General features: G+C 43.4%; 1 protein-coding gene across 2 annotated transcripts in view; it reads left to right on the top strand.

Annotated features, from left to right (window-relative positions):
- Positions 1-14,821, top strand: part of LOC109905596 (alpha-2-macroglobulin) — a 34,846-nt gene that overhangs the window by 7,805 nt on the left and 12,220 nt on the right. For both annotated transcript variants that reach the window (XM_020503056.2, XM_031790665.1), the window contains exons 14-27: positions 524-669; positions 849-998; positions 1,339-1,488; positions 1,692-1,779; positions 1,946-2,096; positions 12,189-12,414; positions 12,598-12,724; positions 12,851-12,972; positions 13,063-13,114; positions 13,195-13,278; positions 13,420-13,596; positions 14,031-14,106; positions 14,326-14,482; positions 14,629-14,703. In XM_020503056.2, the coding sequence (XP_020358645.2) occupies positions 524-669; positions 849-998; positions 1,339-1,488; positions 1,692-1,779; positions 1,946-2,096; positions 12,189-12,414; positions 12,598-12,724; positions 12,851-12,972; positions 13,063-13,114; positions 13,195-13,278; positions 13,420-13,596; positions 14,031-14,106; positions 14,326-14,482; positions 14,629-14,703 (1,781 nt within the window). The remainder of the gene's footprint in view (positions 1-523; positions 670-848; positions 999-1,338; positions 1,489-1,691; positions 1,780-1,945; positions 2,097-12,188; positions 12,415-12,597; positions 12,725-12,850; positions 12,973-13,062; positions 13,115-13,194; positions 13,279-13,419; positions 13,597-14,030; positions 14,107-14,325; positions 14,483-14,628; positions 14,704-14,821) is intronic.

Here is a 14,821-nt window from a genome sequence, read left to right as displayed (position 1 = left end):
ATTAAATGGCAAACTTGATTAAATGAAATAGGCACCCATTTCCTATTATTTTAGAATGCAAAGATAAAATAAATGTTCGGTCTTCTCACTAATAGCATCTTGTTATATGTAGCTACCTGTTTTTTGTTATGAATATGAGCGTCATTTATTCCTGCACGAGGCTATAAGCTACTTTTGCCTTCTTGCAATGCAACACTTTAACCACTAGAAACGGTGCATTCGCATGGTCTGGAGATTGCAGGAGGATAATAAGCACATTCTCACTTCAAGATCAGTTTTTATAAATACCAAGTTTTGTGTGAAAACTGGCACATGCATGTTTTGGGGAATATTTTGTGCATACCTAACATTTCTATGTCTTGTATTTTAATAGGTGTATGCTTTCATCGATTTTGACCATACATTGATTAAAATAAACAGAGTAAAGTGACTATTGCATAATCTGCGTACTGCCATAATCAGTTTACTATCGAATTATTACTGTGCATGTAAACGTACTCAGTGTGATATGCTCGTGTTACAGCAACTGAGGGTGAAGTCACCTTGAAGTTGGCAGTGGTTCCAGAGATGGCGCCAGTGGTACAGGTCCTTGTGTACAGTATGCTACCCAGTGAGACTGTCATCGCCCACAGCATGAACTTCCCCACTGAGAAATGCTTCAGGCACAAGGTGTGTGTATATGTGGGCATGCTTCTTCGTGTGTTATACCCTCTGACTTCTGCACATCACAAACATACTATGTTCATTTTATGGAATGTATAAAAAGTGTCAAGTATTTCCCATGCACATAGATATCATTCCGTGTATAAAGGTGTATAATGTACACTTATGTATGTCATGTGCACTAGGTGTCGGTGGAGTTCTCACCCTCACAAGCAGTTCCAGGGGAGGAGAACACCCTGCAGCTCTCGGCCCAGCCCGGCTCCCTCTGTGGCCTCAGTGCTGTGGACCAGAGTGTTCACATCTTGGAGCCAGGGAAGAGGCTGAATGCTGACAAGGTAACAGAACTCGGTGTAGTGAATATCAACGGTCATACAGTACCACCATATAAACAGCTTTTGTGGTGCTGGCAATACAAGCAACTTCAGGGGACTAAGAAGTGACAACAGCAGACTTGGAGTGGGTGTGTTCAATGTTGGCCATTTGGAGTACCTTCATCAACTGAAAAGCACCTCCCTATTGGTTCATATTCTGTTCAGGGCACAGAAACCATTAAAACGTTTAGCAATGGAAAACGAAACTGAGCATTTCTTATTTGACAAGTCTAAGTAGTTCCTGCCTTCTGTTTGGTGCACAATGAACAAGGTCATTTCACATCTCCTTATTATCCCATTCCAGATATTTGATTTGTTACCAGTCAAGGAGACAACACACATTCCCTACCAGCTTGATGATCAAATAGCATGTTTACGTGTAAGACCAAGGAGAAATGTAATGCTATACCCAGGACAAACTGAGGAGAAAAATGAACCTTATGAAGTTTTTAAGGTAACTTCAGCCTTGTTTTCTCTTAACTTGAAGCCTCTTTTCCTCTCTCGTAAGAATCGGTTACCATACTGTTAGCATGCATTCATCTCCTTAAATTATCCATTTCTAAAATAGCCAGTTTGAATGAAAAACCCCACATTTAGAATAGAAAAATAAAACTGAGACATTCATTAATATTGCGCTCTCTTGTTTGTAATTTCTAGAAACTGGGACTGAAGCTGGCAACTAATCTGGTTCTAAGAGTACCTTCCTGCCTAAGCTTTATGGGAACCCAGTACCATCGCGGCCATGGTGAGATGTCCTTCTAACCATTTCTTACACTTGTCATTGCTAGAAGTCTTTGGTGAATCTTGGGAAATGTTATTGTAACATGAGGTCACCAGTGACCTCAGCATTCTGTCTGGTTTGACCAGGCTCATTCTAACACGAGAATAATGATTATGTTTTGTTTTAATAGGACACTATATAAGCTACTCTCACCATCGAACCATGGACAGACTTCTGGTGGCTCAATCTGGAACAGCTGGTGGCCTTGCACCTCCGCCACCCATACAGACGGTCCGTACGTTCTTCCCTGAGACGTGGATATGGGATCTTGTGGAAGTTGGGTAAGAGCACTGCACAGTGAGGCTGTTGCCTTATAAACGTCACTAAAATAATGTGCGCACATCGATGAGGCAGAAGGTGATGTTTCTGAACGGTCAGATAGTTAGCAACAATAACAAGAGGCTGCCATGTGGGGAATAGTAGGTGTCTCGTTTCAGCTCGTTGTATCTTCTTATTGATACCATCTCTTGTTTTGAGGTGTTTTGACTCATGTCATGTCTATGCTAATATGGCAAAACATTTGCTAGCTTGCAGGTGTAGAAGCACGGTGGCTAGGAAAAACTCCCTAGAAAGGCCAAAACCTAGGAAGAAACCTAGAGAGGAACCAGGCTATGTGGGGTGGCCAGTCCTCTTCTGGCTGTGCCGGGTGGAGATTATAACAGAACATGGCCAAGATGTTCAAATGTTCATAAATGACCGGCATGGTCCAATAATAATAAGGCAGAACAGTTGAAACTGGAGCAGCAGCACGGCCAGGTGGACTGGGGACAGCAAGGAGTCATCATGTCAGGTAGTCCTGAGGCATGGTCTTAGGGCTCAGGTCCTCCGAGAGAGAGAAAGAAAGAGAGAAAGAGAGAATTAGAGAGAGCACACTTAAATTCACACAGGACACCGAATAGGACAGGAGAAGTACTCCAGATATAACAAACTGACCCTAGCCCCCCGACACATAAACTACTGCAGCATAAATACTGGAGGCTGAGACAGGAGGGGTCAGGAGACACTGTGGCCCCATCCGAGGACACCCCCGGACAGGGCCAAACAGGAAGGATATAACATATCACTCTAGTGTTTAAATTGCTACATTTGAATTATTTCGCCACCATGGCCTATTTATTGCCTTACCTCATTTACATACACTGTACATATACTTTTTTTTCTATTGTGTTATTGACTGTATGTTTGTTTATTCCATGTGTAACCCAGTTGTAAATGAGAACATGTTCTCAGCTAGCCTACCTGGTTAAATAAAGGTGAAATATATATTGTTTAAAAGTTGAACCACGGGACAGGGTCAATTAAGCTGCCTACAAATTTCTGTGGTTAATGAAATATTACCACCACCTAATTAAAACCCTAGCTAGGTTTCCATCCAATTGGCGACAGATTTTCACGCAAATATGTCCTAAAATCTGCATAAAAACAATATGCTTATTTTCCTACCAGAGATGTGTTTCCATTTAAATGTACTTGTTGCGGGTTAAAGACTGGGCGTGATGTAGTGCACGTAAAAAAATACATTTTGCGGTAAAATTCCATGTTCCATGTTAAATGGGTTTCCATTGCATTTTCAAAATGTGTCTTTTAGCAGGTCTGCCCACTCTGGTATTGGCACGTGCGCTCTAGCTAACAGCTCGCAGATACAGTGTGGGTATAGCCTACATGATGAGATCGATGATGAGAAAAGGCAGGGCCTCCCGGGTGGCGCAGTGGTTAAGGGCGCTGTACTGCAGCGCCAGCTGTGCCACCAGAGACCCTGGATTCGCCCCAAGGCTCTGTCATAACCGGCCGCGACCGGGAGGTCTGTGGGGCGATGCACAATTGGCCTAGCGTCGTCCGGGTTAGGGAGGGGTTGACCAGCGACTCCTGTGGCGGGCCAGGCGCAGTGTGCGCTAACCATGGTTGCAAGTTGCACGGTGTTTCCTCCGACACATTGGTGCGGCTGGCTTCTGAGTTGGATGCGTGCTGTGAGGACGCATGACTTTCAACCTTCAACTCTCCCGAGCCCATACGGGAGTTGTAGCGATGAGACAAGATTGTAGCTACTAAAACAATTGGATACCACGAAATTGGGGAGAAAAAGGGGCAAAATTCAAAAAACAAAAACAAAAAAAAGGCAGCCAAGCATCGATCATCATGTCACCAGAATAAAACCCTCAATATTTATTGGAAAGGAGCAGGATGGCCCTTATGGGTATCCGCACCTATATAGGACATGCACAGACTAGTCTAGTAAACATAAAATCTCGTTGTCGTGCCTCATTATTTTAGATGATACTACGTGGTGTCAGAAGTGGTTTTAATAATCACATAAATGTAAAGGACCTATTGCCAAGTTTCAAGTCAAGGAGGGCACAGTGTTGGAGATGAACGGCGCAGATCATCATTGGGCTAGCTATTGGGCTAGCTAACGAGCAAGGACTAAGTTACTGCTAGCAACATGTTGCAAGAGGAAGAAACTGGTGGTGTTTCAGGGTTTGCAACTCCAAGATCAACGGGCTCCCACGCAAACATGGACAGGCCAGTGGTTAGTGCTGACGGATTTCGCATTAGTCCCCCAGAGAATTTTGATTGTATGGACATTCAAAACTGGTCAAAAATGGATCAGGCGCTTTGAAAGGTACAGAGTAGCTTCAGGCTTAAATGTAGAAAAGGAGGCATTTCAAGTTAATACACAGATCGACTCTATGGGTGATGAAGCCAAGGATATGCTAAATGCTTCACTGTTGACTGAGGAAGAGAAACTTAACTACTGTGCCGTTAAAGACTGTTTTGAAATGCATTTAGTCGGGAGACAACATTATATTTGAGAGAGCTTAGTTTAATGTGCACAAACAGGAGCAGAGTGAAACCACCGACAGTTTTATCATAGCTGTTCACAAGCTAGCGGAACATTGTCAGTTTGGCACACCCAGGGAAGAGCTGATCCGAGATCGGATTGTGGGAATAACAAATATCTCACTTTCTGAAAAGTTACAGTTGGATTCCCAGCTTACCTTGTCCAAGACTGTAAACCAGGTTAGGCAGAGTGAGACAGTAAAAAGACAGCAGACGATGCTACGCCACAGCAGCTCCTTGCAGACTGAAGACAGCAAGGAAATACATGCGTTTTCATACTGTGCTAACAAAAAAAACTAAGGGGAACGCAGAACAGAGACAGACGTGGAGAAAACAATCACAGACAGCACCAATTCAAGTGTTTGTCACAAATATGGGAAATCCCCTTTCCACAGCTGGAAAGATTGCCCAGCAAAGGATGAGGAATGCAGGAAATGTCACAGGAGAGGACACTTTTCAGCTGTCTGTCAATCAAAGAAAATGCATGAGGTCTCAGAGGAGGAATAGCAGCTACAGCAGGCCAGTCTGGGAGAAGTAAAGGAAAACAATGTTGGCTGACACTCAGACATTAAACTCAATGGGGAGGTTGTGTCATTTAAACTAGACATAGGGGCAGCAGTGACAGCAATCCCCACTAGGCTGTATAGCTATAGCAGAGATGGCCCTTTTCTCTCTACAAACAAAAAACTGTACGTGCCCAGTAATAAGATATTACCAGTGGTAGGGCAGTTGGTGATTAAACTGGAGAATAAAGACAAGAATGCCATCCAGCCTGTCTTTGTCATTGATTATCTGGCCAGACAGTTGCTGGGGCTGCCAGCAATTAAAGCATTGCAACTAATTTAGAGAGTGAGGGAACTGGAGGACCCAGGGGAGGTTTTCAAAAAGACATTCCCAAAAGTGTTTTTGGCCTTGGAAGGCTAGAAGGTGACTACAAAATCCACCGAAAGATGATGCGGTCCCCTATGCCCTTACCACCCCGCCGGGTGCCAATCCCTTTATTGGCAAAAGTAAATGAAAAGTTGGGGAGGATGGAAGAAATTGGGGCTGTGTCTAAAATAGAGAGTCCCATTGACTGGTGTGCAGGGATGGTGGTGGTCCCAAAAGCCCACGAGGGAAGGCACTGATCACAGCAGACACACTCTCCAAATAAACATCCATTAACAGAGGAGGAGCAGTGTGTAGAGGGTGAGGTACAGGTGTCCATTAATGCAGTAAGAGACAGTCTACCTGCATCTCAGACCAAACTGAGGAAGATTGCAGAGGAGCAACAGTGATAGTACAGCAGTGTAAAAAGGGATGGCCCAGGCAGGAGGACCTGTCTCAGCTGCTGAAGCCCTATTGGGAGCACCAAAGTGACTTCCACTGTAATGGAGACCTTCTCATGAAAGGACAACGGATAGTTATCCCAGAGACTCTACAACTGGAAATGCTAGACAGAGTGCATGATGGACACATGGGGATAACCAAATGCAGACTGAGGGCTCAACAGTCAGTGTGGTGGCTTGGTCTGAGTACTCAGATTGCCAAGGTGGTGGCCCAGTGTAAAGTGAGGGGGGGGAATGTCAACCATGTCATCCTGAACCAATGATGGCAACGGAGCTGCCATAATGGCATGGCAAAATGTAGGGACAGATATGTTCTATTGGAAAAATGACACTTATCTGCTAGTGGTAGATTACTATTCAAGATTGAAATAGCAAAGACACCCATAACCACACCAGCTGGTGTTATCAATGGATTAAAGTCCATTTTATTTCCAGGCAAGGGGTTGCTGAGGTCCTGGTTACAGATAACGCTCCCCAGTTCTCTGCGAGCTCCTTTTCTGCTTTTTCCGCAGAATATGACTTCATACATGTGACCAGTAGCCCCTACCATGCAAAGAGCAACGGGAAGGCAAAGAGAGCTGTGAAAACAGTCAAAGGACTGCTGAAAAAGAACAAGGATCCGTACAGGGCTCTTTTAGCTTACATAGTTATACCACTGCATCATGGGCTGTCGCCTGCCGAGCTCCTGGTGGGTGCTTTCCCCATTTGCCTGTCTCCCCAGCACAGCTTAAACCCCAATGGCTTAACAGAAAGGCCTTCACTGAGACGGACAAACAGCTGAAACAAACACAAACTGGAGACTTTAATCAGAGACACAGTGCTACGGAGAGGCCAGAGCTGACAGAAGGTCAACGTGTGTAGATTACAAACTCAAAGACACCAGCAAAAGTGCTGAGGAATGCGGATGTCCCCCCCTCCTACTATGTGGTTGACACAGTCTCAGAGGAGGTTCGGAGGAAAAAAACACACCCCAGAGCTCTTCCAGATCTATCAGCCATACAGGCTGAGGAGGCCACAGACAACACACAAAAAATCAAATCAAAATCAAATCAAATTTTATTTGTCACATACACATGGTTAGCAGATGTTAATGTGAGGGTAGCGAAATGCTTGTGCTTCTAGTTCCGACAATGCAGTAATAACCAACGAGTAATCTAACCTAACAATTCCACAACTACTACCTTATACACACAAGTGTAAAGGGATAAAGAATATGTACATAAAGATATATGAATGAGTGATGGTACAGAGCGGCATAGGCAAGATGCAGTAGATGGTATTGAGTACAGTATATACATATGAGATGAGTATGTAAACAAAGTGGCATAGTTTAAAGTGGCTAGTGATACATGTATTACATAAAGATGCAGTAGATGATATAGAGTACAGTATATACGTATACATATGTAAACATTATATTAAGTAGCATTGTTTAAAGTGGCTAGTGATATATTTTACATAATTTCCATCAATTCCCATTATTAAAGTGGCTGGAGTTGAGTCAGTGTGTTGGCAGCAGCCACTCAATGTTAGTGGTGGCTGTTTAACAGTCTGATGGCCTTGAGATAGAAGCTGTTTTTCAGTCTCTCGGTCCCAGCTTTGATGCACCTGTACTGACCTCGCCTTCTGGATGATAGCGGGGTGAACAGGCAGTGGCTGTTGAACAGGCGGTGGTTATTGTCCTTGATGATCTTTATGGCCTTCCTGTGACATCGGGTGGTGTAGGTGTCCTGGAGGGCAGGTAGTTTGCCCCCGGTGATGCGTTGTGCAGACCTCACTACCCTCTGGAGAGCCTTACGGGTTGTGGGCGGAGCAGTTGCCGTACCAGGCAGTGATACAGCCCGACAGGATGCTCTCGATTGTGCATCTGTAGAGGTTTGTGAGTGCTTTTGGTGACAAGCCGAATGTCTTCAGCCTCCTGAGGTTGAAGAGGCGCTGCTGCGCCTTCTTCACGATGCTGTCTGTGTGGGTGGACCAATTCAGTTTGTCTGTGATGTGTACGCTGAGGAACTTAAAACTTACTACCCTCTCCACTACTGTTCCATCGATGTGGATAGGGGGGTGTTCCCTCTGCTGTTTCCTGAAGTCCACAATCATCTCCTTAGTTTTGTTGACGTTGAGTGTGAGGTTATTTTCCTGACACCACACTCCGAGGGCCCTCACTTCCTCCCTGTAGGCCGTCTCGTCGCTGTTGGTAATCAAGCCTACCACTGTTGTGTCGTTTGCAAACTTGATGATTGAGTTGGAGGCGTGCGTGGTTACGCAGTCGTGGGTGAACAGGGAGTACAGGAGAGGGCTCAGAACGCACCCTTGTGGGGCCCCAGTGTTGAGGATCAGCGGGGTGGAGATGTTGTTACCTACCCTCACCACCTGGGGGCGGCCCGTCAGGAAGTCCAGTACCCAGTTGCACAGGGCGGGGTCGAGACCCAGGGTCTCGAGTTTGATGATGAGCTTGGAGGGCACTATGGTGTTAAATGCTGAGCTGTAGTCGATGAACAGCATTCTCACATAGGTATTCCTCTTGTCCAGATGGGTTAGGGCAGTGTGCAGTGTGGTTGAGATTGCATCGTCTGTGGACCTATTTGGGTGGTAAGCAAATTGGAGTGGGTCTAGGGTGTCAGGTAGGGTGGAGGTGATATGGTCCTTGACTAGTCTCTCAAAGCACTTCATGATGACGGAAGTGAGTGCTAGTCGTTTAGCTCAGTTACCTTAGCTTTCTTGGGAACAGGAACAATGGTGGCCCTCTTGAAGCATGTGGGAACAACAGACTGGGATAGGGATTGATTGAATATGTCCGTAAACACACCAACCAGCTGGTCTGCGCATGCTCTGAGGGCGCGGCTGGGGATGCCGTCTGGGCCTGCAGCCTTGCGAGGGTTAACACGTTTAAATGTTTTACTCACCTCGGCTGCCCGCATGTTTTGGTTGCGGGCCATGTCAGTGGCACTGTATTGTCCTCAAAGCGGGCAAAAAAGTTATTTAGTCTGCCTGAGAGCAAGACATCCTGGTCCGTGACTGGGCTGGTTTTCTTTTTGTAATCCGTGATTGACTGTAGACCCTGCCACATACCTCTTGTGTCTGAGCCGTTGAATTGCGATTCTACTTTGTCTCTATACTGACGCTTAGCTTGTTTTATTGCCTTGCGGAGGGAATAGCTACACTGTTTGTATTCGGTCATGTTTCCACCTTGCCCTGATTAAAAGCAGTGGTTCGCGCTTTCAGTTTCACACGAATGCTGCCATCAATCCACGGTTTCTGGTTTGGGAATGTTTTAATCGTTGCTATGGGAACGACATCTTCAACGCACGTTCTAATGAACTCGCTCACCGAATCAGCGTATTCGTCAATGTTGTTGTTTGACGCAATACTAAACATATCCCAGTCCACGTGATGGAAGCAGTCTTGGAGAGTGGAATCAGATTGGTCGGACCAGCGTTGAACAGACCTCAGCATGGGAGCTTCTCACTACTTCCGCTGCTGAGCCGACAGAGATAGCCGCCTCGCTTCGCGTTCCTAGGAAACTATGCATAGGGGGAAGGAGAGAGAATACTCATAGATCCACAAGCTCACCCAAAAAGGGATGTGAAGCCACCAGAGTGGCTAAAAGACTGTGTTGCGTGAATACAATACATACTGTTGGGGACCATACCCAGCAAGTGGAGACCGTACCTAAGTTAATGCATAGGAGGTCAGACTGTGTAATGTAATGCTTTCATAATGTTTCAGGATATGAAGTAGCATGTTAAAGAGAATAATATTATTGTTAATTTGAGAGGGGAAGATGTAGTAGGATGGCCCTTGTGGGTATCTGTACCTATGTATGACTTGCGCAGGCTAGGCTAGTAAACATGCTGAAGCTAGAACCTAGAACCTTATTTTAGATGATACTACACTCATCATCTTGCGCTTTTAGCACCCTGTGAAGTTCATCATGACTTATTTCATCCGTAGCCTAATAAACTGCATGCTTTCCTGACGAATGGTTGTGGGAGGACCACAACATGTCATCGCGTGACTCCAAGTTTACTTTGATATGATGGTTATTATATCAATATTTGGTCATAAAAGCGTTTCCACCCCCATTTCTCGCATAAATAATTTTCCAGACACAAAAACATCCCTCCTTGTCTAGCGTATTTTGTTATGTCGACATTTTGAAAGTTTACAGACAAATGTTGTTTCCCTGAACAAGGCAGTTAACTCACTGTTCCCCAGTAGGCAGTCATTGTAAATAAGATTTTGTTCTTAACTGACTGGCCTAGTTAAATAATGGTTACATTTTAAAACGTAACTGCTAAAATGGTATGATTCAAGAACCAGTGATGCATTTGGGGTTTGACAACTAAGCAATTGTTGTTAATATTTTACTATCAAAATACATTTCCAGAATATTCAGATGTTTTTGTTCAATAAAGATTCATTTGTCTACATAATTTTTTTGCCACTAATATCACATAGGCTAATTCATTTGGGGCTAATTCACCACCTGAGGAAGTGGTTAGGAGATCGCTAACTCTAATTGTTGTTATTATTTGACAATAGCCTATTACAAATAGTTAGCCTTCTTACTGATATCTAACAGTATATTTAATGTATATGGCTATGCACCCACCTTGACAGGCCTATGCAACCACCTTTTTAATATTGCCCTTTTGTTCAATATTAAATACAATTAAATACAATGAAATACAAGCCCATTATCTCTTGAACAGCAACAATAGTGGTTGCTTTCAATTGAACCTTTATTTAACTAGGAAAGTCAGTTAAGAACAAATTCTCATTTACAATGATGGCCTACAATACTGTGTCTTTCCCGCCATTAGACCTACATTTAGAAATATTGTGCAATCAGAAAGCATGTCACAAAGGAGAGAGCGAGAGAAACTGCACTGCTTCAAAGCAGCAAGCAGGAACTCTATAGTCCAGACGACTGCCTGATTGACCAGTGGGACAGGTGTAAATGTTTGGTAGCCTTACCTTCAACAAGAGAAGTCATCCACCCTTGATGGGCAATCAGCAGAACAATAGAATCTCTGAGAGCATGTTCAAAGTCTTGATGATGAGCTAAATGAAAGCATTGAGTACTAGATTAAGTCATCCTGAAAGTAATCAGCTGTTTTTAAGAATGTAACATAAAATGTTAATTATTGTAATTGGATTACATAATCCCTGTTAATCTTTTACTACCCAACCATTTGCCTGGGAAGAAAACACTAGTTCTAAAACCCGGAAATGAATTCGTTCAGCCATTCATATGAGGAAAATGAATGGGGAAAGAATAGGGTTTTGGGATAAAAGCCGAAAATAAAGTCTGAGATTAACACAGGTTTAGGAGATATTTTACGTTTTGTTCAGTGACATAATATCAGTCAGTTAACATGACCTTTATGAAATATGAATCATTTATGTAATTTAGGTGCTTTTATAATTACATTACAAAATTCACCAGAGAGGCGTTAGCTGATGAAGATGATCTCAAAAAGCAAAACGTACAGTAAAAGATCTCCTAAACCTGTCTTTACCTCAGACCTTATTTTCTGCATTTACCCAAAACCTCTCCAAAAACTCAATTCATTTTCCCATAGGCTTTGTCTAACGTACCATGGAGAAATTTGTGCCTTCAAATATACGCCGTTACTATTGCTCTCTATTGACAAAACCATTAGCTCAATTTACCCCAAGGCAAACATTTAGACTATATTAGCCCACATAGCTACAAGGAGGCACTCATGCTAGGTTTAGGACCTCATATTGTAGCTTATAGAACCCCCAAATGATGTATAGGACAATCTTAATTATCTACTTTGGTTTAAATACAACAATCATGAAACCTCTAACACAACAAATTCATTTGACTTGGTGAAAATCTGTTTTTTGGACCTAACTTGCTTACCACTTTTTCTAAGTGGTTTCTTCCTTTATCGACTCCATGAAATGTCCTCTTCCTAAATATGTAGTCTAATTATACATTTTGTGTATAGTGTCCTAGAAACAAGGGTGGCTCAATTTTACCCCTTTGGCTCAATTTTTCTCAATGTCTCAATGTTTATAAATAAACTTAGTTCACAAGATTAAACATTTAGGATCTAGGTTGTGAGATGTTGGAAACCAACCAGAAAAACCTGGCTTTAACCAGCAAAACAGAACATTTCTAAATTTTTCTCAACTTAATGGCTTTCTGTTTGAACTCTGACCTCTGTATTACAGGAAATCCGGAACAGTAGACATGACCCTCACAGTTCCAGACACCATCACCACCTGGGAGACAGAAGCATTCTGCCTGGCTCCTGGCGGCTTCGGCTTGGCTCCTCCAGTGGAGCTCACTGTCTTCCAACCCTTCTTCCTGGAACTCACCCTGCCGTACTCCATCATCCGTGGAGAGCACTTTGAGCTGAAGGCCACTGTGTTTAACTACCTGTCCAAGTGCATCATGGTACGGCACCGCATCATGATCGTCTCTTGAGTTGTTTCATTAGTTTCTTGAGTAGTTTTTAAACTCTTGTATTTTGTTTTGTTACAGTTGATCTAGTCAATGTTTATTTATTTATTTATTTTTACACCCAATGTATCAGTCTTGCGTTTTCCATGTTATCTTACAAGTGTTCCTCTTGGGCAGGTTTCTGTGACTCCAGCTCACTCCTTAGACTACACTCTCACACCCTTGAAGGATGTCCAGTACTCATCATGCTTGTGTGCCAATGGACGAAAGACCTTCAGTTGGACGATGGCACCCTCTATCCTGGGTAAATCACCAGTCTTCATTCAACCGTTCAAACAGCAGAATGGATGTCAGCCTGAGTTGTGTACTCTGTCACCATATTGGATGTTGTGTAACCTGTGCTGCACTCTGTCTGTCAATGTGTGTGTAGGGGTTATGAATGTGTCCGTTAGTGCAGAGGCTGTCCAGTCCCACGCTGCGTGTGACAATGAGATTGTGAACGTACCGGAGAGAGGACGCATCGACACAGTCACACAGAGCCTGCTGGTGAAGGTATACAGCCTACTGTTGTGATGGAACGTACTGTTGTACAGATACCTAGTGTAACTGCCTCTGACTGAAAATAACATCCTCTCCTCTCAGGCTGAGGGAACAGAGAAGACCGACACCTACAACTGGTTGCTGTGTCCAACTGGTCAGTAATACATGAACGTTGAATGTTCACTTTGGTTGAACTGATTATCTCCATTCATCTTATCATCTGTGTGTCCACAGGAGTAACTATGACAGAGGAGGTGGAACTGCAACTCCCCAAGAATGTGGTGGATGGATCTGATCGAATTTCTCTCTCAGTCCTGGGTAAAATAAACCATTGTATTATTTAGAGAGGCTTGGTGAGTTTAGACAGGAGTTTTGGTGAGAAAAGCAACCCTTATCCAGTGATAATGCTGCTGTTTGCTAAAGAGGACAGTATCACAGAAGTCCCATGTTTACCTGTAGGTGACATCCTGGGTCGGGCTCTCAAGAACCTGGATGGACTGTTGCAGATGCCGTATGGGTGTGGAGAGCAGAATATGGCCCTCCTCGCCCCCAATATCTACATCCTGGAGTACCTGAGGAACACAGAGCAGCTCACTCCAGCCATCCGAGACAAGGCCATCAAGTTCCTCACTAGTGGTAAGAGAGTCCCTCAAAATATGGGTCGTATTGATTAGGCACCAAACGGAAGAAAACTGACTGAAACAGAGCTGGATTTGTCCAATAAGAGCCCCTTTTTTTTCTTTTTTTCGTTGAAGAACATTTTTAAACATTTCACCACAGTGTGCCCTAGTGACTACAACCCTGCTATCATGTAAATTATAACCGTGTTATCAACAGAGCATCACTGTCCCAACACATGTAGGGACTTCCAGATGTTTTGCTAAAATCATTTGATTATAGAATATAGATTTTTTTTTAAATCCCAAATGTCACCCTACTCCCTACATAGTGCACTACTTTTTTCCTGGCAAAAAGAGTACGCTAGGGAATAGGGTGCCATTTGGGGCGCACCCTCAGTGAATATAAAACACACTTGGTTACTGTTGTTTGCTTTAAAAACTCAACGACAGGTTACCAAAGGCAGCTGAACTACAAGCATGTTGATGGTGCATACAGCACATTTGGACAAGGTTCAGGGAACACTTGGTAAGTATTGTGTTTCACCTACTGGTAAACACATTATAACTGTGTCTGTTTCAATTAAGTATTGACCAATCAAATGGCATTGTCTCTGACAGGGAGACCATGGATGTGACATAAATTAAAATAATCTTTTGTTTCATGTAATGTCAAGCTCTGTCATGTTTATAACAACCTTATGTGGGTATTATGACGGGACATTCAAATCAAGTTCTCTTTTCTCAGGCTGACTGCTTTTGTCTTGAGATCCTTTGGCAAAGCAAAGTCTTTCATTTATATTGATCCGGTAAAAACTGAGCAAACCAAGACTTGGTTGGAACGTCTACAAGGCGAACATGGCTGTTTCATTAGATTGGGGAAACTCTTTAACAACAGAATGAAGGTATTTATATTGATAATAAACTGATAGAAGAAGATGTCGTTTTACGTCTCGTCAGATCAGCCATAAAGTTGGGAATGATGATTTCAACAGAATTGTATCAGGCTACAGTTTACACATGTTTTAGTATTTAGCATTTTGTTTTGTAGGGTGGGGTGACAGATGAAGTCACACTGACGGCCTACATCACTGCTTCAATGCTGGAGCTCAACATGTCAGTGTCGGTACGTAGCATCTCCACATAACTATTGTTTCTCACTTCAACAACGTCCATTACAGGAAACTGATTTAGCCTCCTGTATGAAGTCTATTGTATACATTTTATGTCAACTGTCTTTTAGA

This window comes from Oncorhynchus kisutch, linkage group LG15, assembly GCF_002021735.2.
Source record: "Oncorhynchus kisutch isolate 150728-3 linkage group LG15, Okis_V2, whole genome shotgun sequence".
NCBI lineage: Eukaryota > Metazoa > Chordata > Actinopteri > Salmoniformes > Salmonidae > Oncorhynchus > Oncorhynchus kisutch.
The sequence above is the reverse complement of the archived record's forward strand: the minus strand, read 5'-3'. Positions and strand labels throughout refer to the sequence as shown.